Source organism: Notamacropus eugenii, chromosome 2, assembly GCF_028372415.1.
Source record: "Notamacropus eugenii isolate mMacEug1 chromosome 2, mMacEug1.pri_v2, whole genome shotgun sequence".
NCBI lineage: Eukaryota > Metazoa > Chordata > Mammalia > Diprotodontia > Macropodidae > Notamacropus > Notamacropus eugenii.
In genome coordinates this window covers 307,795,404-307,823,026 of record NC_092873.1, presented here as the reverse complement: position 1 = coordinate 307,823,026, position 27,623 = coordinate 307,795,404, and the positions used below count along the sequence as shown (strand labels likewise).

General features: G+C 42.5%; 1 protein-coding gene across 1 annotated transcript; it reads left to right on the top strand.

The window, feature by feature from the left end:
* Positions 1–25,760, top strand: UNC45B (unc-45 myosin chaperone B). Its single transcript, XM_072644923.1, has 20 exons — positions 1–100; positions 874–1,035; positions 1,563–1,599; positions 2,968–3,143; positions 4,728–4,817; positions 6,637–6,804; positions 7,699–7,867; positions 8,653–8,823; positions 10,214–10,385; positions 12,650–12,950; positions 13,307–13,401; positions 13,775–13,916; positions 15,526–15,666; positions 17,280–17,407; positions 17,984–18,050; positions 19,383–19,496; positions 21,279–21,394; positions 22,079–22,196; positions 23,899–24,054; positions 25,069–25,760. Exons 1-20 carry the CDS (start codon positions 83–85, stop codon positions 25,327–25,329), a joined length of 2,802 nt encoding a protein of 933 aa, XP_072501024.1. The 5' UTR covers positions 1–82; the 3' UTR covers positions 25,330–25,760.
* Positions 25,761–27,623: the final 1,863 nt, after the last annotated feature.

The following is a 27,623-nucleotide window of genomic DNA, read 5'->3' as shown; positions in this document are numbered from 1 at the left end:
GGCAGGCTGGCTTCAGGGTCGCACACAGACTGGGCTGCTGGGGACAGAGGACAGAGGTTTCCTGGAGGAAGCATCCCTAATCATGTCTACTTCAGACAAAGTTAGTGGTGTGTGCTGGGGGTTGGGGAGGTGGGCTTACACTGAAGGAGGGAGGAGAGGGGATTGTGAAGTTTTATTAAGTCTTAAGAAAGAAATTAGTATTTGTACCTGCCCAGGTCTTGGGGTGGGGTGAAGGAAAAGGGTTATGTGATGGGGGGAGGGTGCTGAACCCAGAAGCTTTCCTCATACCTTAAATTGAAGGGCTTTGCTTTGTAAGAAAGTGTTGTTTTACCCTTGGCTAGTTAGGATCATAGATTCAGAGATGGAGGGGACCTTAGGGGCCCTCCAATGCAATACCCTTCATTTGTCTGATGAGAGAACCAAGAGTTAGAATCATATAGGGAGTGAATAACACAATTGGGACTTGAACCCATGTCTTCAGACTCTACCTGCAGCACCCTCTCCAGTGTACCCAGGGAGAGATCTCTTCCCTGGTGTTAGGAAATGGGTTCAGCCTCATAAACACAAAAGTTAACATATCACTGATTTGGAGAATGTGGGGCTGATTTTTCCCTCCTCAGACAGTGGATAGGGAGTCAGACTTGGAATCCCAACAACCTGTTGGAATCCTGCCCCAGACACTCACTAGCTGTGTGACTCTGGGGAAGTCACTTCTTTTTTTCTCTGCCTCAGTTTCCTCATTTATAAAGTAGGGATGATAATCCTCACAGTTGTGAGGATCCAATCAGTTAATGTTTGTAAAGTGCTTTCAAACCTGAAAGAGCTGTATAAATGCTCATTATCCTTATCCTTTGTTTCTTCCTTCTCTTGCAGATAGAAGATGCTGTGAGGCTGAAGGAGGAGGGGAATAAATATTTTCAAAACCAGAATTATGAAGAGGCCTCCAGAAGCTACAGCCAGGCCCTGAAGCTGACCAAGGACAAGGCCCTGTTGGCTACTCTGTACCGAAACAGAGCAGCCTGTGGTCTGAAAATGGTCAGGGGGCCAGCTGGAAGGAGGGAATAGGCCAGAAGTGTGGGACGGGGAGACTTTGGGGCTGTAAGGAGAGTCTCCCTCCTTGTGTGTCTCCATTCTGGGGGCTTCTAGGTTGGCCAACTTTCACTCTTAGATAGAGGAAGGAACCTGTCATTTTCCACTTTGCAAGGGGAGCAGTGTTGGATTTTATTTTTTAGGGAGAAGACCTGATTAAGGGGTACAAGGCTGTATTTAAACCAAAGGTCAGAGTTCTGTGCTCTTTAACCTTTGCCAATGAGGCCAAGAGGAATCACACAGGTTAATTCTAACTTTTCCTTGAGCTGGATGGTGAGAAAGTTTTCCAGAAATGATTTCTAAGGGTTTAATCCCTTCCCATCTCCTCTCACTTGTAGCCTTCCTTCTCCCCTTCTCAGGTAGCTAGAATTTAGAATTTTAGACCAGGAAGATCAGAGAGGCCATCAAATCCAACCCCTTAGTTTTTCTATCACATTCTTACTGATGAGCCTTCCCATCTTTCTGATTTCCAGGAGAGTTACGCTCAAGCAGCATCAGACGCATCCAAAGGTGAGTGGCCTCCTCCCCTTGAACCCAGCTCTGGGCCCTCATTCTTTTTCCCAAGGTGCCTCTTAGCCTAGATTAATAGGAACTAGTCACTACTACTGATAGGACACACTCTGCATTCCCCACATGGCTTTGGTAATACTTCCAAATTCTTCCTCTGTTTGGCATTTAAAGACCTTTAAAAATCTGTCTTTGGTCTCTCACTTCAGGCTGATTATACATTACTCTGCTTCACACACTCTATACAGTTTTAGCCAAACTGTCCTACTGGCCGTCCCCCTTATATGATGTTCCATTTCCCACTTCCAAGGCTTTGCCCATGCCTGGAATAGTCTCCACTTATTAACTCAAGAGCTAATCTCTTCAAAAGACTTTATCTGATTTCCCTGTTTAACCCCACTGCCATTCAATTTTTATTTATTTTGTTTCTCTTTGGTTTTTATTTTTCTGTAGACATGTTATATCCTTTTAATAGAATATAAACTTTTTGGGGCAAAGACTGTCTCCCCTTGATCTTTGGATTCCCATCACCAGCACGGTGCCTAGCACAAAGTAGGCGTTTAATAAATTCTTGTTGCTTTGTTGATTGCATATACTAGGTGTTACAGGGAAGACATGAGTGTACATCTCAATTTGTATTATATGTATACTCCTGAGAACTTACATGGAAAAGAACTTCTTGGGAATTCTTTATTAAAGAAACCTTGCTCTGTGAATATTTTTAAAAGTTTTTTAAATTGTTTTTTGTTTGACTTTATCTTCATCCTGAATATATCTCTCCTCCCCCTCTTTCCCGGCTGGAAGCAGTTCAGCAAAAGCAACCAATACATCAGCCAAGTCTGAAAGTCTGTACCATATTCCACATCCATAGCCCCCCACCCTGGGTTGTCTCCTCCACTAGAATGTGAGATTTTAAAGAGTAAGGTCTGTCTTACTTTTCCATTTATATTACCAGTGCTTAACATGGTAATTTGCACAGAGTAAGTGCTTAGTAAATGCTTTTTTCTCTCATTTGCCACTGCAAAGAAAGGAGGGAGGTACATTTTCTCAATTCTTTTTCAGGGCCAAGTTTCTTGGTTATTATAATCATTCAGTGGTCAGCTCCTGAATCTTTTTGCAATGTTGGTAATTACACCTTGATGTATCGGTTTTGTAAGCTCGTATTTTCAATACCGAGCTCTGTGAAATCAGGCGCATATGTACAAAGGAGACTCAGTTGCCTGCATGAACAGATGTAGACTGTGGACACAGGTAATCCAAAGTCAAAGAGATAAATAAGTATCAGCGTTATTAGAGTTAGGAAGGTGGGGCCTGGTGTAGAAAATTGAGAGTCTGCTCCTGAGGTCATTTTCCATTTATCTCTCCTACCAGCCATTGACATTAATGCTTCAGACATCAAGGCCCTGTTCCGCAGATGCCAGGCTTTGGAGCAGCTGGGTAAGCTGGACCAGGCCTTCAAGGATGTGCAACGCTGTGCTACACTTGAACCCAAAAACCAGAACTTCCAGGAGACTCTGAGGCGCCTCAATTCCAGTATCCATGAGAAAGTGAGATATCTCCCTCCTTCCCTGCCATCCTACTGTGTTGATCTCATTTCCCCTTCTATAAGATGAATATAAAGATCTCTGCCTTTCTATCTCAGTGAACTATTGTAAGGAAAGTACTTTATTATCCAAAGTCCTATAGCATTACCAGTCCTGTGTTATAGAGCAGGGTCGTCTTCAAGCATGGATATTGCTTAGACTTGCCTGAGTATGGTGTTGTGGAAAGACCCCTGACCTGGGCCTCAGGATACTTGGTTCTCTGCCAAAGGATTAGGAGGCATAGAAAAGAAAGATTCCTTCACTGCTTAGAGGTCCCTGAAAAGAGATTGATCTCAGGAACATTGAATGGATAACAGATGGGGTAGATGGTGGTCCTAATGTTAAGTTCAATTTAATTCAGCATTCAAGTATTTATTGAGAACTTACTATGTGCCAGGCAGGAGGTAGTGTGGAATGGATAGAGACCTCCTAGAAGCTAGAAAGACCCAGCTTCAAGTCCTACCCCTAATATACACTAAGTGTGTTGGTCTGGGGAAGGAACTTAATCTGTCAGTATCCTAGATAATTAAGACTATGTATTACAGAGAAGATGCCACCCTACCTTGGTAGAAGGAATCTCTTCATTCAAGAGTGTCTTATGCCAATGAGATGAGAACTCTAGTTGCTGTCCTATACGCGAGGTGCTATGATGGGCACCAGGGATACAAAGAAAATTAGCTAGTCCATAAGCAGTTATTAAATAATTACTGTATACTAGGAACTGTGCTTAAGTATTGTAGAAACAAAGAAAAGAACCTATCTCTGCCCACAAGGGGCTGGTATTTTGATGGGGGAGAACATGCAAATAACTTGTTATATATGAGATATACATTGAGTAGATGAAGGTAATTTGAATGGGAAGGCATTGGCAGCTTGGGGAAGGGAGAGGGGGAGTGGAAGACAAGTCTCCAGAAGATTGGTAAGGTGCTTTACAAATATTATCTCATTTTCTCCTTGCAACAACCCTGGGAGGAAGATATAATAGCACATCCTATTTTACATTTGAGGAAACTAAGGCAGACAGAGGTCAGTGACTTGTTTAGGCTCACACAGTCGGTAAGTGTCTGAGGCTAGATTTGAATTCAGGTCCTTCTCAACTCCAGATCCAGCTCCCTAGTCACTACGCCACCTAGCCTCCCTTTTGGCACATAGTAAGCATTTAACCAATGCTACTGGTTGACTGAGTTGCTGGTAGGATGAGGAGGAGGTGAGACAGGGCAGTGATGCTGTTAGAATCTGTGTTTGAAGTTTGAATTTAATTGAAAAAGGAACTGGGAGCCCTGGGGGTTGTCTGAGCTCAGCAAAGAAAGGGTCTAGAGTTGGAGATACTGGGTTCTAATCCCGCCACTGAGGTTGTGTGACCAAGGTCAATCAGTTAACTTCTCTGGGACTCAGTGTCCTCATTTATAAAAGGGGGGGGGTGAGAATAGGTGCCCTCTAGGGTCCCTTCTAGCTCTGGGTGTCTGACCTTATTCTCTTAATATGAAGGAGAAGATTTTTCCTTTCTCATTGTAACCCTTCCACTCTCCTCCCTTTCTCCTTCCTCAGCTCCATGTCCAGTTTTCCACAGATTCTAGGGTACAGAAGATGTTTGAGATCTTATTGGATGAGAATAGTGACACTGAGAAGCGTGAGAAGGTAAGCCTCCCTCTCATGGCTCCCCATCTTCTCTTCCTACTCACTGTCCCCTACCCTGACCCTAGCCAGAGGGCCCTCTCTCCAATGTCTATCCAATTAGAGATTGTGCAGTCTGGAGAGCACTGTTCTTCTGACCTAAACCCAAAAGACTTTATTTGGCAAACGGGCATAATCCTGCTTCCCCTTTTTGTTGACTCTTTGTGATCCCATTTGGGGTTTTCTTGGCAGAGATACTGAAATTGTTTGCCATTTCCTTCTTCAGCTCATTTGACAGATGAGGAAGCTGAGGCAAACAGGGTTAAGTGACCTGCCCCGGGTCACACAGCTAGTAAGTGTCTGAAGCAAGATTTGAACTAAGGAAGATGAGTTTCTCTGACTTCAGGCACAGCACTCTATCCATTGTGGCACCTGGCTGCCCTACCGACATCACAGGGGGCCATGGGAGTTAGAAGAGGAATTTTTGAGAAGGGTAAAACACATTTTTTAAGACAGGAAAAATTATGTGGTGTGGAATCAGAAGACACTTGGGTTTGGATGGTGCCTCCAACATGAATTAGTGTGATCACTTACCCTCTCTGGGGCTGTTTCATCTGAGAAACGGGAATAGTAAAAGCACCTATCTCCCGCAATTGTTGTGAGGCTCAAATGAACCTTGTCTACGAAGTGTTTTGCAAACCTTCCAAGTGAAGTGTTGGTTATGGGAGCAGAGATCTGGAAGTGGGAGGCCATCTGGCCTAGCCCTTCATTTTACAAATGAGGAAACTGAGGCTGAGGTGAAAGTAATTTGCCCAGTGTTACACAGGGATCACGTGACAGAGAGAGGATTCAAATCCAGGCCTTCTGCCTGCAAACCTAAAACAGTTTTGAAGATTGTATTGCTTGATTGGTAGGGAATGAATATTTAATGTATAAAGCATGTAAATAAAATTTATAATTTAAAAATTCAGGAGGACCAAATAAGATCATGTCTATGAAAGGACATTGGAGAAGATCAAGTGCTTAGTCTAAAACATTATTATTGTATAAGTGTAAATTCTGTAGAATCCCATCTCTCCTGCTTTCTTCCCACCTCCCCAAGTCCAGTCCAGTCTGTTATGGTGCAAGAAATACCAGATTTGGAGTCAGAACCTGGGTTCAAATCTTGGTTTTGCTATTCATGATCTGTATGACCTTATAGGGTGGCTTGTGTTAGTTTAGTGGACCTCAGTTTCTTAGTCTGTAAAATGAATGGGTGGGACTAGGTGGTTTCTTAGGTTCTAGAGCTGGAAGTGACCTTAGGAATCATCCAGTCCAACCTACTCATTTTACAAAGGAGGAAACTGAGGTCTAGAGAGCGTATGAAATCAGTTATGTAAGATAACCAGAGAGATTATCACGAGCAACAACAGAACATAGGAGCAGCTAGGTGGCACTGTGGATATAGTGCTAGGCCTGGAGTTAGGAAGACCTGAGTTCAAATCCTATCTCAGACTCTTACTAGCTGTGTGACTCTGAGTAAGTCACTTCACCCTGTTTGCCTCTGTTTCCTCATCTGTCAAAAGTGCTGAAGAAGGGAATGGCAAACCAGTCTAGTATCTTTGCCAAGAAAATCCCAATATGGAGTCATGAAGAGTTGGACACAACTGAAATGACTGAAAGACAACAAATTATTAATGTTAACAAATTCTAATAAAACATGCTTCCAGTTGACTTACTGAAGGCTAGGTTTCTCACCACACACTTTAAAAGCACTCCTCTTCAGGATTAGTTCCTACTGTACTTGGTCCATGGCCATGGCCACACCCACCATCCCTTCTTATCTCTCCTACTCCCCTTAAAGGCAGCCAATAACCTCATCGTCCTGGGCCGAGAAGATGCTGGAGCTGAGAAAATTTTCCAGAGCAATGGAGTAGCCCTCCTCATGAAATTATTGGACACCAAGAAGCCAGAGCTGGCATTGGCTGCTATCCGGACGCTGTCTGGCATGTGTGATAGGCATCAGGGGAGGGTGAGTGGGGGCCCTATAGGGATCTTGACCTGTGAATTCTTCCCTAAAGAAAACCCGTCCAAACTGGGTTAGCTAGGAGAGGCAGCCAGGTAGCTCAGTGGATAGAACACGGGACCAGAAGTTAGGAAGACTTCAGTTCAAATGTTGTGTGCTGTGTGACCCTGGGCAAGTCACTTAACCTCTTTCTGCTTTCATCTACCGGAGAAGGAAATGGTAAACCACTCCAATATCTTTGCCAAGAAAACTTCATGAATGGTATTGATGTGCTATGGTGAACAGGGTCCCAAAGAGTCAGACATGACTGAACAATGACAACAAGGAGAGGGCATGCGTTGTGATGAATTATACAAGTCAGTCAATCATTCAGCAAGGAAACAGTAACAAAAATGAAACAGTCCATACTTTCAAGGAACTTGCATTTTATGAGAGGGCAACCAGGTGGTGTAGTGACGCAAGGGCTACTTTTAAATCCAAGACCTGAGTTCAAATCCTACCTCAGATACTTAGCTGAGTGACCCTGGGTAAATCATTTCACCTCCCTCAGTCTCAGTTTCCTCATCTGTGAAATAAAACCCACCTCCACGGTTGTTGTGAGGATCAAACAAGATAACATAAAGTGTTTTATAAACTTTGAAGTGCTATAAGTGTTAGCCATTATTATTTATATGAGCAGATTAAAAAATAAATATAAAGCAATGTCAGGATATAGAGCAGCAGGAAAGATCAGGTAGGGTAAGGGGATACTACGGGGATCACCTAAGTGTCACAAGACAGAGTAGGGGTGGGTTCCTCTTCCATCTTTCCTTTTCCTCAGGGTATAGGGAGGGTCTGAGTCAAAGAAATGGGCCAAGCTGATGGGGAACCTGGGGGCTGTATCTCCTGAGGGGCTTCTAGGCAATGGCGATCTTGCACACAATTCAAATGGATCGAATCTGTGGCTGGATGGCGGTGGAGGAGGAAGAGATCTCCCGGGCGGTCTGCAGCCTCCTTCAGACTATCATAGATGCCCTGTCTGGGGAGGACAAGCGAGAGCATCGTGGGAAGGAAGAGGCTCTGGTTCTTGGTAAGATGGCTTTTGAGACCCATGAAAACCCCGGGGATGGCTTTTGACGTTCCTTCCAGCTGTAGATCTAGGAATTCCTATTTGTATAGGATACTTGTGGTTTTGACCTAATTCTAATTCTCCTCTTTGAGGCAACCCAATTACTACAGAACGGGTATAACAATTCCTTCACAGGACTGAAGCCAAATAAGGTGAAAGGAGGAAAAGGCCTTTTGATCAAGCTTAGGGACTGGAGGGAGCCTGGTTAATATAACCAAAATAATGCCAATAATGAAAATAGCTAGCATTAATATAACACTTTCAGGTTTGCAAAGGGCTTTACCAATATCACCATATTTTATCCTCATAACCAATCTGAGATGTAGGTGCTGTTATTATCTCCACTTTACAAATGAAGAAACTGAGTCAATTAGAGGTTAATAACTTGCCTAGGCTCACACAGCTATAATTACATATAGCTACAGCTAACCTTTATATAGCACTTCTTACAAATATTCTCTCATTTGAGGTTCATAACAACCCTGGGAGATAGGTGCTATTATTATCCCTATTTTAAAGATGGATGAGGAAACTGAGGCAAACAGAGGTTAAGTGACTTACCTAAGGTCCCACAGCTAGTAGGTGTCTGAGGCTGGAATTGAACCCTGGTCTTTTGACCCCAGGCTCATCACTCTATGGTTCCTCCTAGTTACCTGGAGAGACACAACTCCTCTCCCTTCAAGACTCCCTCAGTTAACAGAGGCTCTCAGCCCCAGCCACATCACTGCCTTCCTCTCATTCCCTAGACACCAAGAAGGACCTGAAGCTCATTACTAACTATCTGCTGGACATGCTGGTCAATAAGAAAGTATCTGGTCAGGGCAGGGACCAGGCCCTGAATCTACTCAACAAAAACATCCCGAGGAAGGACCTGGCCATTCATGACAATTCCCGGTCCATTTATGTGATAGAGAATGGTGAGTACCTGGACCTAGGAGGTGGTGGTGGTGGAAGGCACTCCAGGGTTTGGTCATAAGTCACTGTCGTCATTCATTCACTTGGGGGCCCACTCTATCTACTCCTCTCTACTAATCACTGTAGAGGTGGATTTTTGTGATATGTAAAGGGTGCAAGCTTATTTTAATACTTCAGGGATTTGTTCCTTCTACCAATGAATGAATGAATATGTGAATAAATGAAGATCGGTATGAATATATGTATGAACCAATATATGAGTGAATACTCTAAGTGAATTAATGAATGTATGTATATATGAATGAATATATGAATTAATGAATGAATACACATATTGAATGAATTTCAATTGAAAAAATGAACATGTAAATAGAAATATGAATGAATTTGTGCACAAATACATAGATTAGTGAATATATACGTAAGAACAAATGCATGAGTGAACACTGTATATGAATTAATGAACATATGTATGAATGAATATATGAATTAATGAATGAATATAGTACATGAATTACGAATGAATAAATGCATGAATTTGTGAAAAAGAATATGTGAATAAATGTTTGAATGAATATATCCATGAACATCTGGATTAATAAATATATATGTGAATATATGTATGAAGAAATAAATGCGTGAATACTATATGTGAATTATTGAATGTATGTATGCATGAGTGAATATATGAATTAATGAATGAATATACATATTGAATGAATTACAACTGAATATTTGAATTAGTGAATATATAAATAAATGTATGAAGGAATAAATGCATGAACATATGAACTAATGAATGTATGAGTGAATGTACATATAAATGAATTGTGAATGAATAAATGAAAAAGTTTTTTTAAGTATTTACTATGTATCAAGAGCTGTGTTAAATGGTAGGGACACAAACAGAAAAAAGCAAGATGACCTCAGCCTTCAAGGACTTCACATTCTCACTGGAGGAGAACTCCAATACAGGATGGCCTGGTAGAGCTATGGGAGAACAAATGGAATGGCCCTGGGGTCTTTCAGAGGCATCAGAGGAACCCAGATGACAATCGCTTGAGGTCTGCAGGGTAGAAAGGGCTCTGGATTTGATGTAGTAGGCAATAGGGAGCCACTGGAGACTCTTGAGCAGGTTAGTCAGTCAAGCAAGGAGCAGCTGTTAAGTGCTTCCTAAGTACCAGGCATCATGAAGGATAGACTGGAAATGACATTGAAGGAACATTCTTTTGATCCATTGCAACAAGGGATGGGGAAGTGGGAGGCACATGTTCCGGGGATTTAGATGTTCAATGATGAGCCCTTGAAGGAGAGAGGCTGACTTCCGTGGGTATGGGACCCCAGGAAGGGTTAGGGGAGCTCATTTCCTCATTTCATTGCTGTCTCCCCCAGGACTGAGAAAGATCCTGAAGGTGGTGGGGCAGGTACCAGAGCAGCCCACCTGCCTGCCACTGACGGACAACACCCGCATGCTAGCCTCCATCCTTCTCAATAAGCTCTATGATGATCTCCGCTGTGATCCTGAGAGGGACCACTTTCGAAAGATCTGTGAGGAGTACATCACGTGAGCTGGCTCTCCCAAGAGTGGGTTGGGGTGGCAATGCCTATGCCTGGGGATAACAACAGGAACTCCAGCCATTAGTGGAGAAATATCCAAGTCTAGGGTGCTGGATGGAAAGGGCCCTAATGAAGTGGAATAGAATGGGAGGAGAGGGAGGGGGTTGGAGTCACATTGACATTTTATGGTTAAGGAGGTTGAGGTGATGTGATTTGCTCAGAGATACACAGCTATTAAGTGGTGGACTTTTTTTTAAAACACATTTTTTGTTTTTCTGCTACATTTATTTTTTTTTAAAGTAAATTTCTCTTGATGGCTTTTGTTTTTATATCCCTTAGATTTCCCCCTGTATCCTTCTCTTTCCTTCCTCCTAGATACATTTTTTAAAAGAGAAAAAGAAGAGGAAGTGGGGTGTGGGATGTGTGTTTGGGGGGGGAGGTCAGCAAAACATCAGTACTTTGAAAAAATCTAGCAATAAATGCAACATTCTGCAAAAAAAAAAAAAAATCATCTTCATTTTTCAGCGTCTCCATCTCCCCTTCTCTCTCCAGCAATAAAGATTAAAAGAGAGAGAAGAAAAAACCACTTCTGCAAAGCTCACCCCGACATCAGCCAGTTCCCATGAGATCACACCATTCCCTAGAGCTGTGTTTCCTGGACAGGTCATTCTCCCTAGCTAGGTCTCACTTCCTTATCCAATTTGTCACCTCTACAAAGTAGAGAGGGAGGCGGATTGCTCTTTACTCTTCTCCAGCACCAAGGCTGCCTGTTCATTACCCAGGCTGGTCACGGAAACTGGAGCTTTGTTAGCATCATCATGTGGTTTATCACCCTGGACTTCCTTTACTACACTCTTTTCTCCATCATTGGACATTTAAAAATATTTTTATTAATATTATACTCTTTATTGAATGAACATTTTAAAATATTTTATTAATACTCTTTTTTAATTGAATGAATATTTAAAAATATTTTTGTTAATACTAAATTCTTTTCATTGAACATTTAGAAATATTTTTATTAATACTACACTTTTTAAATTGAATAAACATTTCAAAATATTTTCATTAATACTACATTCTTTTTTATTGAGTGAACATTTAATGCTGCTCTTTTAAATTGAAGGAACATTAAAAATTCTTTTTATCAGTACTACACTCCTTTCATTCAATGAACATTTTAAAATATTTTTATTAATACTACACTTTTCTTGAATGAATGTTTAAATATTTTATTAATACTACACTTATTTTTATTGACTGCAAATTTTAAAATATTTTTATTAACACTGCTCTCCTTAATGAATATTTTAAAGTATTTTTATGAGTCTCTTTTTTACATTATATTCACTTTTTAGGTGATTAATAAATATTTATTGATTGAGCATATTTACATACCATAATTTGTTTAGTCATTTCCAACCAATTCCTGTCCACTAATTTTTTGCCAGTTAAAAAAGTTTATTTTTTTTACATTCTTTTTAAAAATTTTGAGTTACAAATTCTTTATCTCCTTCCAGCTCCTTCCCCACTCATTGAGAAGGCAAGCAATGTGGTATCCATTATACATGTGGAGTCATGCAATACATATTTCCATATTAGCCATATTGGAAAAAAAACCTTAGAAAAATTTTAAAAGTGAAAAAAATGTTTCCATCTGCACTCAGAATTCATCATTTCTCTCTTGGGGAGTAAATAATATTTTTCATCATAAGTCCTTGCTACAGTCTGAATTAAGTTCATAAAAGTGTTTGGATTGTCATATGATCAAAGAAGCCCATGGTGTCACAACTGGATAAGACCTCCGAAATCAACTAGCTCAACCCTCTCATTTTACAGAAGAGGAAACAGAGGCCCAGAGAAAAGGGTTTGAAGTAGAACTCAGGCTTTTGGGCTCCCATTCCATTGGTGCTTTCATTATGCTGAGCACTCTCTCTAAATTCTGGTGAATGTCTTTCTGTGTCAATCTGACCCAAGTTCCCAGGTTATTCTGGTTTGGGGCGTTGATCTAAGGCAAAGTTTTTTAATCTGAGAATTTTTTAAAAAAATTTTGATCCCTGTACATCAATATCATTATAAACCCCTGTAATCCCCTGCATTTTATTTTATGCATTTAAATCTGATTCTGAGAAGGGATTCATAAGTTGATAGATTTTTCTGAAAAGAAAGAGCCCCTGAACGAAGGGTTGATGGCCACTCAGGTTCAGAATGAATGTTACCCTAAGCGTCCCCAGAGAAGTTCAATTGAGAACCCCCTTTTTTGTTTTTAAGGGGCAAGTTTGATCCCCAGAACATGGACAAGAATATACATGCTATCCAGACGGTGTCAGGGGTCCTCCAGGGCCCCTTTGACTTGGGGAACCAGTTACTAGGAATGAAGGGAGTGATGGAGATGATGGTGGCCCTGTGTGGTTCTGATCGGGAGCAGGACCAGCTGGTGGCAGTGGAAGCCCTGATTCATGCATCCACCAAGCTCAGCCGAGCAACCTTCATCATTACCAATGGTGTGACCCTGCTCAAAGACATCTACAAGACGACCAAAAATGAGAAGATTAAGATCCGCACTCTGGTGGTGAGACAAAGGCTTCTCTTCCACCCCCTACCCCACATTCTCCTTTGGCTCCCTCCTGGAGGTGAATCAAAACAAGCATTTATCAAGTGCCTTTTATGTGTCAGGCACATGGTAAGAACTTTACAAATATTATCTCCTTTGATTTTCACAACCTCCTGGGGGGGGTATGTTGCTGTTATGGACCTCATTCATAGTTGAGGAAACTGAAGCACACAGAGCTTAAATGATATGTCCAGGAAAGCTCTCTCTCCATTCTAAATCTGTGATTCAATCATCATTAACCATCCTTCCTCTACCCAAAACCATTGAGCTTCATCAAAGGCCAGCTCCTCCATGCTGTCCCGTCTTCCCTCTAGGGTCTCTGTAAACTTGGCTCTGCGGGAGGCACTGACTATGGCCTCAGACAGTTTGCTGAAGGGTCCACAGAGAAGCTCGCCAAACAGTGTCGGAAGTAAGAGGGTTTGTTGGGGGGTCCTGGGTCCATTCTTGGGGTGAGCTTTTCTCTGTTGATCTTACTTCTCCCTTTGCTTCTTGGTAGGAGCTCAGTAAGGTAAAGTTGTATGGACCTGATGCTGTGAGCAATAGGGAGCCACTGTAGATTTTTTGAACAGAGGAGAGGTGTGATAAAATGAGTGTTTTTTAAATTTGTTTTAAATTTAACAAAAAGGAAATTTACTTAACAGAAACTTGGAAAGGATATTCATCTGTGTCCTTGGAATCGAAGCCTGTACCCTTTCCAGGATGTTTCTGATTGCCCCTTGGTCCTACAACCTGTTCCCACTTAGGCCTTCTCCTGGACTAACTTGCCCCCTTCCTGTTCCCAGGTGGCTGTGTAATGCAAACATAGATGCAAGGACCAGGCGCTGGGCTGTGGAGGGCCTGGCCTATCTGACTCTGGATGCAGATGTGAAAGATGACTTCGTCCAGGACATTCCTGCCTTACAGGCCATGTTCGAGCTAGCTAAGGCATGTGTGGCCCTGACATCACAGACCCTTGACCTCAAGGACATGAGTTCCATTCAATCCCTCCCTGCTCCAATTCTAGGACCAAAGGAACTCCAGAAAATGGGCTTCTCAGATTTGTGAGTTAAGCTAGTGGGATTCTCATCCCAGCTCTGCTCCTGACTTGCTTTGTGGTCTTGGCTGGGTGATTTCCCATCTCTGAGCCTCAGGGATGTCATCTGTAAGATGGATAGAGTCTTTGCCCCTGCCCTGGCTCTCATTAAGAGAGTGGGATCAAACTAAAGAGAAGGCAGAAGTAACATAATGTACAATGATCAGGAAAGTCCAGAATATTGTTGCCCAAGACTCTGGGGTCCTCAATCTACAGCAGTCAGTGTTCCACCTGGAGATAATATTCAAGTATCAAAGAGAGCATTCAGTTGTGTCAGGGGAACAGAGAAGGTGACTCACTGGTCTAAAAGGGACCATTTCGAACCTCTCTTCTCTATCAAATACCAGCTCCTTCCTCCTTCACCTATCCTCCCCCTCATGCCTACCTTAGGTCAAGCATAATTCCTTATCTCTCTCACTAAAAGGATAAGGAGAGAGGGCAGTAAACAGTTTAACTTGATGAGAGATCAAGTTTGATGTAGGGGACAGAGTGCCTGACTCGGAGTCTTGAAGACCTGTGTTCAAATCTTGCCTCAGACACTTTCTGAGTGACTCTGGGCAAGTCTGCTTCAGTCTTCTTATCTATGAAATGGGGATAATAAAGACCTCCACCTTATAAGATTATCTTGAGAATCAAATGAAGTAGTATATGAAAAGTACTATATAAACCTTAAATCAACATACAAATGTTACCTACTATTATTATAAACTTGATGGAGGGAGACAGGCAGGAGGCAAAGGGAATTGGGAAAGACTGTGAGCAAAGGAGATTGAGAGAGAATGTGGCGGAGAGGGGACTAATTTAGATTCGGTCAGGATTTAGTTCTTTTTCCCTACTCTCAACCCTAGTCCCCAGCCCAATTGTACCAGCTACTGGAAACTTTGAACAAATATTCTCAAGGGTAGGGTTCCTAAGACTTCCATGATGCTAATTTTTCAAAATTAATATTTTATTTTTATTTTCTTTCATGATCAAGTATACCCTCCTTCCCTTCCCATCCAACAAAGAATATGAAAAAGGAAATAAAAAGACAATTTATGCAATGCTCCACACCCAGAGTTCCCCACTATATAATACCATGAGTGTTATAATTACTCAGCATCCCATCTTCAACCATATTTTAAAAGACATCAGCTATGTCCACAGCTAGGGGATACAGTAGATGCCAGTCCTAAAGTCAGGAAGACTTGAGTTCAAATTTTACCTCAGACACTTTCAAGTGACCCTGGGCAAGTTACTTAATCCTGTTTTCCTCAATTCCCCATCTGTAGAATGAGCTGGAGAAGGAAATGGCAAAGTGCTACAGTATCTTTGCCAAGAAAACCCCAAATAGGGTCACAGAGAATTGGACAAGACTGAACCACAGCATGTCTTGGGCAGTATCCTGAGTTTTACCATGCTCTCAAGTTGGTCCTACAACTAACTGGTCCCAGTTCTGACCTTACTTGATTTCCTCCCCAGACCAGTGACAAGACCATTCTGTACTCCGTGGCTACCACCCTGGTAAATTGCACCAACAGTTACGATGTGAAGGAGGTCATCCCTGAACTGGTGCAGCTGGCCAAGTTCTCCAAGCAGCATGTGCCTGAGGAGCATCCCAAGGTGGGGACTCGGGGCAGGCAAGACCATCCTCTCATCATCTTGGTTTTTATACCTTTTGAGAGCCAGCCTGGTGTATTAAATGGCAAGCCTGCTTTCAAATCAGAAAAGATCTGGATTCAAGACCCTCCCCTAGTACATACAGTCTGTAAGATTCTGGGCAAGTCCCTTATCAGTAAATGAGAATGAGATTGCCTCTAAGGTCCCTGCTAGCTCTAAATCTATGATCCTGTGTAGCTTCTGGAGGAAAGAATGCCTCATAAATGACACATATACCCCTGCCAGGCCTTCTGTCATTTTGCTCTGGGGGTGATTGGTCTGTGCATGTTTTGTCAGATGGTTTTGAGATCAATTATTCCTCAATTGGCTATTCCCTTGTGTGGGGATCTTGGCCATCATAGTGAGCAGGGGATCTTGGAACAGAACCATGGACCTGAAACAGGCACATACCAGATGCATAAACTGACACATACTAGTATCCCTCTGAGCCTCAGTTTCCTTCTCTGTACAATGGGGGTGATAATATTTCACACACAGTGCTTTAATTGGTTTCCTCTTGGTAACCCTGATACCTATCATTATCCCCATTTTTCAGATGAAGATATTGACCCTCCAAGAGGTTCATGGCAAATAGATTTAGAGCTGAAGAGACTTCTGGAGCAGTCTTGCCTAATCCTCTCATTTTATAGATGAGGAGACTGAGACCCAGGAAAGTCAAATTGACATCAAATCATAGATCTAGAGCCAGAAGGGGCTTCAGGTTCTCATCCACTTCAACTTTTGCATTTTACAAATGAGGAAACCAAAGCTTAGTGAGATTAAGTGACTTGTTCTAGGTCTTACAACCAGAGGTAGGATTTGAACTCATATCCCAAATCCCTCTCTTTTTCCGCCATACCACTTTGCCTCTCCAGCAGATGGGTTGTGATCTGTATTGTTGGAAGGAACAATTATTGACCCTTTGGGGTATTTGAAATATGAAAGTATTACCTACCTCTTAGGGATGCCATATGGAAAGGGAAGCTCCTTATAAACTGTGAAACCCTATGTAAATGTGGGCTAATAGGATTTGTTCTGGGTCTGGGATTTTTAACTGTAGGGTTGACTTTTCTGGGACAATACAATCATGGTATGAGCTGCAAATGCAAGCTCCTTTCCACCTGAGCTACTGGAAGGAAGATGAAGAAGGCAAACCTGCTTCAAAGCATCCCAAGATCAAATCAAATATAAAGAAGGATGGCAGTGTTTTGGAGAATCTGTGTCTTGGTGCATGGATAATTAAAATGAATGGGTTTTCTCTCCCCTAAGGAAAGACCCAGAGCCTGGTTTCTAGTTATACTAGGGGCAGAGGAAGGGAGAGAAGAGGAGGTAGCGTTGAGGGGGTCTATGGGAAGGGTCTGAATCACAGATGAACAATAGGACACGAGAGCTGGACAGGACCTTAAAGATCACCAAAACTATTCCCCTCATTTTACTGAGGAAATTCAGTCCATTTCTAAGGTCATTCCAACACTCCTAAGGCTGAAAGAAAGAGGTTTGAAGCTTGGGGGCAGGATCCTCTGTTTTTTGAACCCAGGAATCTCCTAAGCACCTTCTCCTACCTTCCATCTTCCCAGGACAAGAAGGACTTTGTGGAAATGAGGGTCAAGCGGCTGCTGAAGGCTGGAGTAATCTCCACATTAGCTTGCATGGTCAAAGCTGATAGTGCCATCCTTACCGACCAGACTAAAGAGTTATTGGCCAGGTACTGGGGAGAGGGGAGGGGGAAAAAGGCTAAGGGATTTCAGAGTATAAGGGTGATGAAAGATGAAATCTCTCCATGGGGGAATGAGGTCACTATAGATTCTAACCCCTTCTCTTAAAGGAAGGAATTAGGGAAAGGGGTGGGGGGAGCAATTATTTTCTTCCCTCTCCTCCTTCCAAGCCATATGCCACCCTCTTTTAAACTAGACAACAATGAAAACAATGGAACTGTGCTAAGTGCTAGGGTTACAAACACAAGCAAAAAAACAAAAAACAAAAACCAAAACCCCCAGTTCCTGCCTTCAAGGAGCTTATCTTCTAATAGGGAACAAAACTAGTGATACAGTATTAAATTCTCTGGAGACTGAGTCTGGTTGCATCAATACTAGATCCACCCTCTCTTTGGTTCTACTGTCTGTTGTCCCTCACTATCCTTCCTTGGTTTATCTTAATTTTGATATTTGAATACAAGTATTCAGATTCTCTCAACTTAAAGCCCCAAAGGACTAAAGAGGAATCTGGGTGAGGGGGTACATTAGTGCTTAGGGACCACTCCTTTAACCTCCATTCCTAACAGGGTATTCCTGGCGCTGTGTGACAATGCAAGGGATCGCGGCACCATTGTGGCTCAAGGTGGTGGCAAGGTAATGTTGGGGGATGGGGTGAGAACTTGTGGGGATTATAACTGGGGGAGAGCACTGAGCAGGTGCTCTGATAGGGAGTGTGTAGAATAGTCACTTGGTATGTCCTGAGTAGCACCTACTGTGCAGTGTACATGCATAGGATGGACCTCCATCTTCATCTTCTTCAATTATCTGCACTAATACAGGGGAACAGTGAAACAGCAACACAAAATATCCTATTTTTTGGGTTAATGGAAAGCACAGTGTGATACATATAAGTGAGAAACCACCATTTGCTAGCACTATAATCTCGGGTGAGTTGTTTCATTTTTTTGAGCCTCAGTTTCCCCATTTGTAAAATGGGGATAGTACTTGCACTACCTCCCTCACAGGGTTTTTGCAAAGGAAATGCTTCTCAAACTTTTAAGTGAGATAGAATGTGTTGTTATTATCATCTGTTTCTCTCATAGAGAGGCAGTGTGGTACAATGGACAAAGAGTTGCTCTCAGAGTCAAGAAGACCTGGGTTCAATTCCTACCTCTGAAACACATTGGTTGTGTGACCTCGACCAAGTCACTTAGCTTCTCCAGGCCCAAAGCAAATCTTAAGCCTGTAAGTTAAGGTGCTGATCTGTATTGGTAGAAAGTGTTTCTCCACTGGGATTTCTGAATACCAATGAAATTACAGATCTAAGACTTTAGGAGTATAAACTTGATCTATAGATTTACCATGACTAAGCACGAGGAGTATTTAGGTGGTGCTGTGACTAAAGCACTAAGCCTGGAGTCAGGAAGACCTGAGTTCAAACTGTGTGACCTCGGGCAAATCGTTTAGTTCCTGCCTCAGTTTCCTTATCTGCAAAATGGGGATAATGAAAGCACCTACCTCTCAGGGTTGCTGTGAGGATCAAATGAAATAATGATTATAAAGTGCTTGGTACATAGTAGGCACCATATAAATGTTAGCTATTATTATAAAATCAGGGAAGATGGCCTTGGAAGTATGCTTGGATACCTAAAGTCAGCCAGACTGGGATTAGTTATTTTTCATGTATATTCTAGTGTTATACATGGGATGCCTGAATCTTCTTGAGTTTTGGAAAACAGACAGACAGAAGACATGAACATAGGACTGGAAAGAACCTCAGAGACCATCAAGTTCAACCCTCTCATTTTACAGATGGGGACACTGAGGACTGGAAAGGGTGACTGACTTGTTTAAGGTTACATGGGGATAAGTAGTGAAGTCAAGATTTGAACCCAGGTCTTCTAGATTCAAAATCCAATGTTCTTTCCATTTCACCTCAGTGGGGAAGAGGATATCTACAATTCTGACTCTCACTTTGTCCCTTAGGCTCTGATACCGCTGGCTCTCGAAGGCACTGATGTAGGCAAGGTGAAGGCCGCCCATGCTTTGGCAAAGATTGCAGCTGTCTCGAACCCTGATATTGCTTTTCCTGGGGAAAGGGTGGGTATGATCTATGAAGGGGTTGGGGTAAGATAGGGAATCAGAGGAATCTATTCTACCTCAGAAGTCTTTTCATCCTGGAATTCTCTTTCCTTCTTTCCCACTAACTCTCAACTCTCAGACTCTCTGTCTCCCTTCTCACCCCCTGCCCCCATTTTCTCTCTGTCTTACAATGCAATATTTTGAACATGTATTTTAAAAAACTAAGTTGGTTCATGAAAGTTCCTTATTTATGTAATAGGCTCCTTCCTTCCTTCTTTTGAAAAAAATTTAATATTTTTTCCCATTGCTGCCATTTCCCAGTTACTCATACTGCACCCAATAGGAGGATGCCCTCTAATAGAGAGGTCAAGCAAAACAAATGAAGATGTTGGCCATGGTGCCTTGTTATGCACCTGTAGTCCCCCACCTTTCTGACAAAAGACAGGCAGCATGCTTCACTGTCAGTCCTCTGAAGTCACAACCTGTCACATCATTGATCTGAATTCTTTCAATTTCATTTTCCATTGCATTAATTTAGTCATTGTGTAAATTATACTCTTGGTTTTGCTTACTTTGTTATATATGTCTTCTTAGTTCATATACATCTTCTTAGGTTTCTACAAATTCTTTACCTGTGGCAACTCCCTCAACTTACAATCTCACTACAGAAGATGACTAGTACCTCAAATTCTAGAGAAATCCTATTACTATAGCTCACAGGCTCCCACCAGTATTTTTCCCCATTAAAAATCAGTCAGTAGACACAATGAACTCTTAGCAAAGACATTTACTCAGATGGCATAGCAAGGATTACAAAACATTCCTCCTATAAATTTGGGTCATACTATCTCACAAAAAGACACAGCATCCATAGAAAGAATGGACTTAGACTTGGAATATAATGCTAATGAGACACAGGTGTAGAATACACACATAGCACAGGCAAGTCACAACTCTTAGCACTGAAGGAGTTGGAAGTCCTCCCTCTCTTTGTAGGGTCCTCTCACAGCTCCAAAGGGACACAGTGTCTTTCCTTGGTAGATTGCTCAGCTGGGTTCTCAGGGTCTGGTCTCCACATTCCAACTCTTCTTTTCAATGGGTCTTTCTTCTTGAAACTGATTCATCCTTTGAGTGACTCCCTTTGTAATTATGTCCATCTGGAGTATATGTCTCTGCTCCCTGATGGATGCATATTTTCTGCTGAGCCAGTAGCTCCCCTTCAAGGCTGATGAGGGGAAGTAATAAGAGGAGAAAGAAATCCCCTTCTCCCTCTGTAGGGGTTTCCTCCCCAGGCAGCACCCAGCTGTCAATCTTCCCTACTCTCAAACTGCTGAAATCCTTTTAGGGTTTAGCTATTTAAAGTTCTAGGGAAGTGGCTCATTTGCTTAGCCAATTTAAATATTCGTTCTTGACTAAATCAGAGAGGTGTTTGTATCTCATAAAGAGATCACAGGATATTACATCTCATAAACACATGAAAGCTTCATCATGTACTACTACAGTCTATGTGTCACCTGAGCTAGAAGCTGTGTGTGTGTGTGTGTGTGTGTATGTGTGTGTGTGTGTACATTCCCTTACTTTACACTCACGTTTTGGAAATTTCTTAGGATTTGCTAACATTCCATTACACTCATATACCATAATTTGTGGCCATTTTCCATCTGGCTACTTTTTTTCCTTCCACTTGTTTGCCACATCACAAACTAACTGCTGTAAACTGGCCCTTTCCCCCCATGAACTCTTCTTCATAATTTTTATAGCGAGTCTACATCATCTTCTGCTTTTCTCCATCTCCTGCAGGTGTATGAAGTAGTTCGTCCCTTAGTACGACTCCTGGACACACAACGGGATGGACTCCAGAACTATGAAGCCCTCCTGGGTCTGACTAATCTGTCAGGGAGGAGTGACAAACTCCGGTGAGTAGAGTAGAAAGGAGGAGGAGAAGCAAGGTTTGTAATCAGGAAGGGTCAGACCCTTTTAACCCCTCTGGGTCAGGAACCATTGCTCTGAATCTTATACCCAAACTCTGGGCAGCTAGGTGGTACAGTGGATAGAGTACCAGTGCAGGAGTCAGGAGGACCTGAGTTCAAATTTCACCTCAGACACTTGACACTCACTAGCTGTGTGACCTTGGGCAAGTCACTTAATCCCAATTGCCTCATCCCGGCTCATCTTCAATCATCCTGATGAATATCTGGTCACTGGATTCAGATGGTTCTGGAGGAGAAGTGAGGCTGGTGACCTGCACAGCCCTCCCTCACTCAAAACAAAGTCAAGTGCAAGTCATGTCATCATTTCTCTGATGGCACGGTCTTCTTTGGCAATGAAGGATGAACACACACACCCAGACTCTACTAAAGATACCACTCCCTCACTGAGGATAGATTTGAAAGCAATGGACAGAAACTGTAGCAGCCAGAAGAATTCAGAGTTAAGAAAAATTATCCTGACTGTGGATCCTGGGATGCCAGAGGAGTTTGGGGAATTTCCTTTTCCTAAGATTTGTACAGAAGACTCTTTGGGTGGCTGGGAGGAGTTAAGGTAGAGACCTCCTGGGAGAGAGGGGATGGACTTAAGAAGTGTCTCTCTTGATCAATTAGGCAGAAGATCATTAAGGAGAAGGCTCTGCCAGACATTGAGAATTACATGTTTGAGAACCATGACCAGCTTCGGCAGGCAGCCACTGAGTGTATGTGCAACATGGTGGTCCACAAAGAGGTATGGGGGCTCAGGGTGCAGAGGTGGGACTGAGGTCAACATTTTAAAGGATAAGGCAGATGATAAGAATATGGAGATACCGTTGAAATACCATCTCCCCTTCAGGGAATTCCTAGTCAAATCAGGGAAGACATAGCCTTGTTCATAGAAACTTTTGGGACTTGGGACAGAATCATATGATGGCCTATAGATAGCCATGAAAATAAATATATTCTTTATGAAAGGCCTTAAGCTGGGGTTCTAGGAGGCTGTGGCAGAAGAAAGAAAATGTTGGCAGGTGAAAGGCTTTGAGATGATGAATTATGTGGGTCAGCCTGGCTTAGTTCAAAAAGGCTCATTGCTGGAAAAGGTTGGTTACAGACTTTTTTAACGATAGCTACTCAGCATGGTACCTGGTCCATAGTAAGTGACTTCCCTCTGTAGATTATTTCCAATTTATCTGGTCTGTAGCTTGTCTGTACATAGCTATTTATATGTTGTCCTCCTCACTAGACTGAAATCCTCAAGGGCAGGGATTGTCTTTTGTCTTCCTTTGTATCCTCAGTACTTAAGCACATAGTAGGTGTTTAATAAATATTTACTGACTGACTAGTAAATGCTTTTTGACTGCTGACCATTGACTGACTGACTTCATGATGGCCATCCCCTAAGGTACCAGGGCTTTGTAATCACTTTGGCTGGGGGCAATGTCAATGAAAAATTTTTTTTTCAAGAAACAAGGGATCAGAATCTGAATTAAATAACACACTGGGATAAGAGATTTAAAGCTGGATGGACCTATCTATCAATCAATAAACATTTATTAAATACCTACTATGTGTCAGGCACTATGCTAAGCGCTGGGGATACAAAAGGAGTCAAAATAATAAGGATAATAATAATGATAAGAGCTACCATTTCTCTAGCACTTACTACGTGTAGGGCACTGTGCTTAGAGCTTTACAATTATCTCATTTGATCCTGGGAGGCAGGTGCTATTATGATCCCTGTTTTTACAGATGAGGAAACTGAAGCAAACAGAGGGGTAAGTGACTTGCTCAGGGTAACACGACTAGTAAGTTTTTTGCCCTCAAGAAATTTACAATCAAATGTGATCATTAGAAGAGGTATCATAGAGAGGGAAGAGCACTGGATTTAGAGTCTGTTGAGGAAACCAATGCAACTAGAGGTTGAAGTGACTTGCTCAGAGGTAGAGAGCTAGTAAATATCTAAACCTAGATTTGGACTTGGGTCTTCTTGACACTATACACAATGACTGCAACAGTATAAATAGAAATATCTAAAAACAAAACTGGATGCTGGATAATGATGATGCCCAAGCTTGGCCTCCCCAAAGAGATGAGAAATTGTGCCTCCTTCCCTTCTTTGCAGAGGTTGGGGAATGTTGTGTAAGGAATGTATAAAGAACATTGGTTACATCTGCTGTCAGCCTCTGTTGATGGGTTGGTTAATTTTTACCTTTCTTTTTTACTCTTTGCGACAAGGGATGGATCACTGGGTAGGGACATGGGAGGGATATATTGAAATCAAGAGTGGCTATAAATGTTTTGGAGTATGTGGACCTTTACCTCTCTGGGGACTGCTTTGGGGTCTGTTGTCCAACAGTCATATCACTAGCCACTAAATGATTCCGTCCCATGATTCCAGTAGATGGTTCTCTGTGGGCACTTCACTTCTGCCCCTCTCCCCCATCCTTTGACAGGTGCAGGAACGGTTCCTGGCTGATGGGAATGACAGGCTGAAGCTGGTGGTGCTGCTGTGTGGGGAGGATGATGAGAAGGTACAGAATGCAGCAGCTGGAGCCTTGGCCATGCTGACTGCTGCCCATAAGAGACTCTGCCACAAGATGACCCAAGTGGTAAGAAGACCTGCCATGGGCAGCAAGTGGGAAGGGGATGACCAGACTGCAGGCTCCTCCCTGACTCCTCTTAACTCCACTGGATTCCTAAAATCATAGATTTGTAGCTGGAAAGGACCTGGCCCTAGTCTTTTATTTTTATAGATAAAGAAACTGAGTCCCAGATTGGTTAAGGAACTTGCCCAAGGTCATATAGAGCAGAATTTGAACCCAGGTTTTATGACTCCAAATCCAGCACAATTCCTGCTGTATTACATGGACTCTCTATTTATTATACTGCTGCTACAGAAAAGGTTGGACTAGGGATCCAGATCACTGGTTCTCTTCCCAGCCTTGGCCCTGACTTTTGGGAAGCTCTTGGGGACTAGAGAAGGTTACTATTTGTGTTGTTGTCCCATTTGGTCATCATTAGTCACCAGTGGAGGTGACAAGAGAAGAGACCATAGGTAGTAGCTGCTGCAGATGCCTAGGAGGGTGGAACCTGCATTCCCCACCCCCCCAACCTGCACCCCTACATATTCATATACACACTAGGAGGTGACTGGAGCTGAGACCTCTAAGGGTATATAGATTGACAGAAGTAAGGAGATCATGTAGGGAAAAGAGGGACATGGCCTACAATCTCAGAGGGGAGATTCTTTTGCTGCCCTTCTGGCTCAGTGTGAGCTTTGATGAGTGCCCTTACCTCTCTGGGACTCAGCTTCCCTATCTGTGAAATGGGGAGAACATGAGAGGTCTGTTACTGGGGTTAGTCTGACCCAACCTCTGTTCATCAGAATGACTTTTTTATTTGACTCATGAACTTTATTGGGCATTGATCACATCAGGTGCTGGTAGTCATAGTCACAACTCATTTTTCGAGAGCTTAGAATTTATTCATATTTGATGGGGTCTGTGAGGCCTCCTTATTTCTCCCAGTGTAAATAAACAGTGTGCCTTACCTGGGCAGTTCTACCTGCTCTGACCTCTAACCTTACCCCAACCCCACTGCTGGGTGGGATGCTCTCCTTCCAGACGCCCCAGTGGCTAGAGATTCTGCAGAGGCTCTGCCTTCATGACCGCTTGTCTGTCCAGCACCGGGGCATCGTCATTGCCTACAACCTGCTGGCAGCTGACCAGGAGCTGGCCAAAAAACTGGTAGAGAGTGAGCTGCTGGAGATTCTGACCTTCGTGGGCAAGCAGGAGCCTGATGAGAAGAGGAAACAGGTGGTGGAGGCTGCCAGGGACTGCCTCATCAAGTGTATGGACTATGGCTTCATTAAGCCCTTCTCTTAGACCAGGGGCCAGGAGGAGGCCACTGAGACCTATGCCCTGGGCATGGGACTGGATCAGGGGCCCTTGTATCAGCTGGGAGTGGACAGTGGATTCCCACCCCTATCATCACCTAGAGATGACCAATGAGAAAGTGGCATCCTGAGTATTTTGATCTTTGTGCTCTGAGATGTGCCCTGCTAGCTTTTTACCATGTACCCCAAGAAGCCCTGGCTGACCCAGTGCTACCGCCCCACTTCCCCACCTCCTACCACTGTGTCCCAGGGATATATGGAAAGATATCTCCCTTCTTAAAGAGGGCAGAGAAGAATAATTGGAGAAAGGTTGTAGGCTCTTCTCCATCAGCTCCAGAGATCAAAAAATTAGGTTGGAGCTGGCATAGAATGCTCCAAATTAGATTAAATAAACATGAATGCCTTTGGTTTTGGATTAAATGGAATTCGTCCTTCTTCTGCGCTCTGTCCAGAGCAGCTCACTGGTTTTGCCCTAGGCTCTCATTCAATAGCAACAAAAATAACAGTCCACAGGATCATAGCTCTAGACCTGGAAAGGGCCACAGAGGACATCCAGGGTACCCACTTCAATTTATAGTTGAAGAAACCGATGCCCATTGAGGTTAAGTGTTCTGCCCAAGATCACCTAAGGAGTAAATGGCAGTCAGGATTCTCAGATTCTTCAGCTCAGAGCCAAATGACTCTTTGTAGACTCCTGGTTCTCCTACCCCCCCACAATAGGATGAGACATGATTTAACACCTAGCTTAGGATTTCCTTCTCACTAACATGAAAGTTGAAAGCTGACTTAATGTAAAAACAAAATATAACTACAAAACTTCTCTGAGAAAAAAAAAAGATGGTATAAACCTCTGAAAACAAAACCCACCAAATTTCAGTTGACTACATTCTAAATATATACCTATTCCCTTCTCTGAACCAGGGTAACCACCATGAGAGCAGCTCACACTTATTAATCAGTAGTTAGTTATAAAGCACTTACCACACTTTAACTCATTTGATCTTGAAACTCAATCAAGTGGTTAGTGTAATTATAATCATGCCCATTTTACAGATGAGGAAATGAAGTCTCAGGGTAACTTGGGGTAGTTAAGTGGCAAAGCTGGAACTTGAATCCAGATCCCTCTGTGTCTAGACCCAGAGTTCCTTGCGCCATACTGAAAGACACTGCTTCAGTGCATAGTAAGTCATTAGGCTGAACAAAACAAAACAAAACAAGCAAAAAACTCGAAGCAGAACAACATAATAGCACTAAGAGGTCATATTATTAGATCACAGATTTTGAGAGTTGTTGTTCAGTGTCATCCAACTTTTCATGATTCTCATTGGGGTTTTCTTGGCAGAGATACTGACTGGAGAGGTTTGCCATTTCCTTCTCTGGCTCATTTGACAATTGAGGAAACTGAGGCAAAGAGGGTTAAGTGACCTGCCCAAAGTCACATAGCTAGTAAGTGGCTGAGGCCAAATTTGAACTCAGGAAGATGTTCTTGACTCTAGATCTTCACGGGTCATTTAGTCCAACATATGTAAAAGGAATTCTGACCGTAACATACCCTACAATAATGTGCCTCAGTTTTGGAAAGTCTGGAGTCCTGAAGGTTATTAAGTCCTGACAGAAAAGATGATTCAACATCCTTTATTCTAATTCTCCCCCTTTCCCCTCACAAATAAAAAAAATTAGAATAAGTGACATAGGTCAATAGAGGAAGTTTGGAGAAAGATATTTCTCCTTTGTGGCTTTAGCTAACATAATTCCGCACATGAACATATTTTCATTCCCAGGTGGCTTCCTTTTGTCCCTTTTGCTTGCTTCCTCCATTGTCTGTGTACTTAGGGAATGAAAACTTGTTATAATCTCAGTCTGATCCAAATAGAATTAGGAAAGTAAATTTGCTTGAAAGAAATCAATAGATTCCTGAATCGCCAATACTTGAGTTGAGAATATCCCATACGCATATAAAATTAGAAATGACTCCCCTCTACTCTTCCACCCTTCTCCATGACAATCAGTCCTGTGCTAATTTACCATCTGATGCCTGGTCTTAGAAACTATTTGACCCAAGATTACCTTACCACCTCCCCATTCCCCTTTTAGGGAATAATAGTTATCTAGATCTTTGAAATCTTCAAAACATATTCCTCAATTCCTCTAAGCTAAGTGGATGTGAGGGTGGTGGCTATTTTTTGTTTAATATATAGATACATATGTACATGCACATATATGTATATGTGTGCATATTGGTGCTTGAGTTGGGCTACTTGGGTCAGTTATTTTCATGATCTT

Coding starts and splice junctions, on each gene's coding strand:
- UNC45B (XM_072644923.1), top strand. Junction 4,818..6,636: donor ACACTGAGAAGCGTGAGAAG/GTAAGCCTCCCT, acceptor CTCCCCTTAAAG/GCAGCCAATAACCTCATCGT. Junction 7,868..8,652: donor GGAAGAGGCTCTGGTTCTTG/GTAAGATGGCTT, acceptor CTCATTCCCTAG/ACACCAAGAAGGACCTGAAG.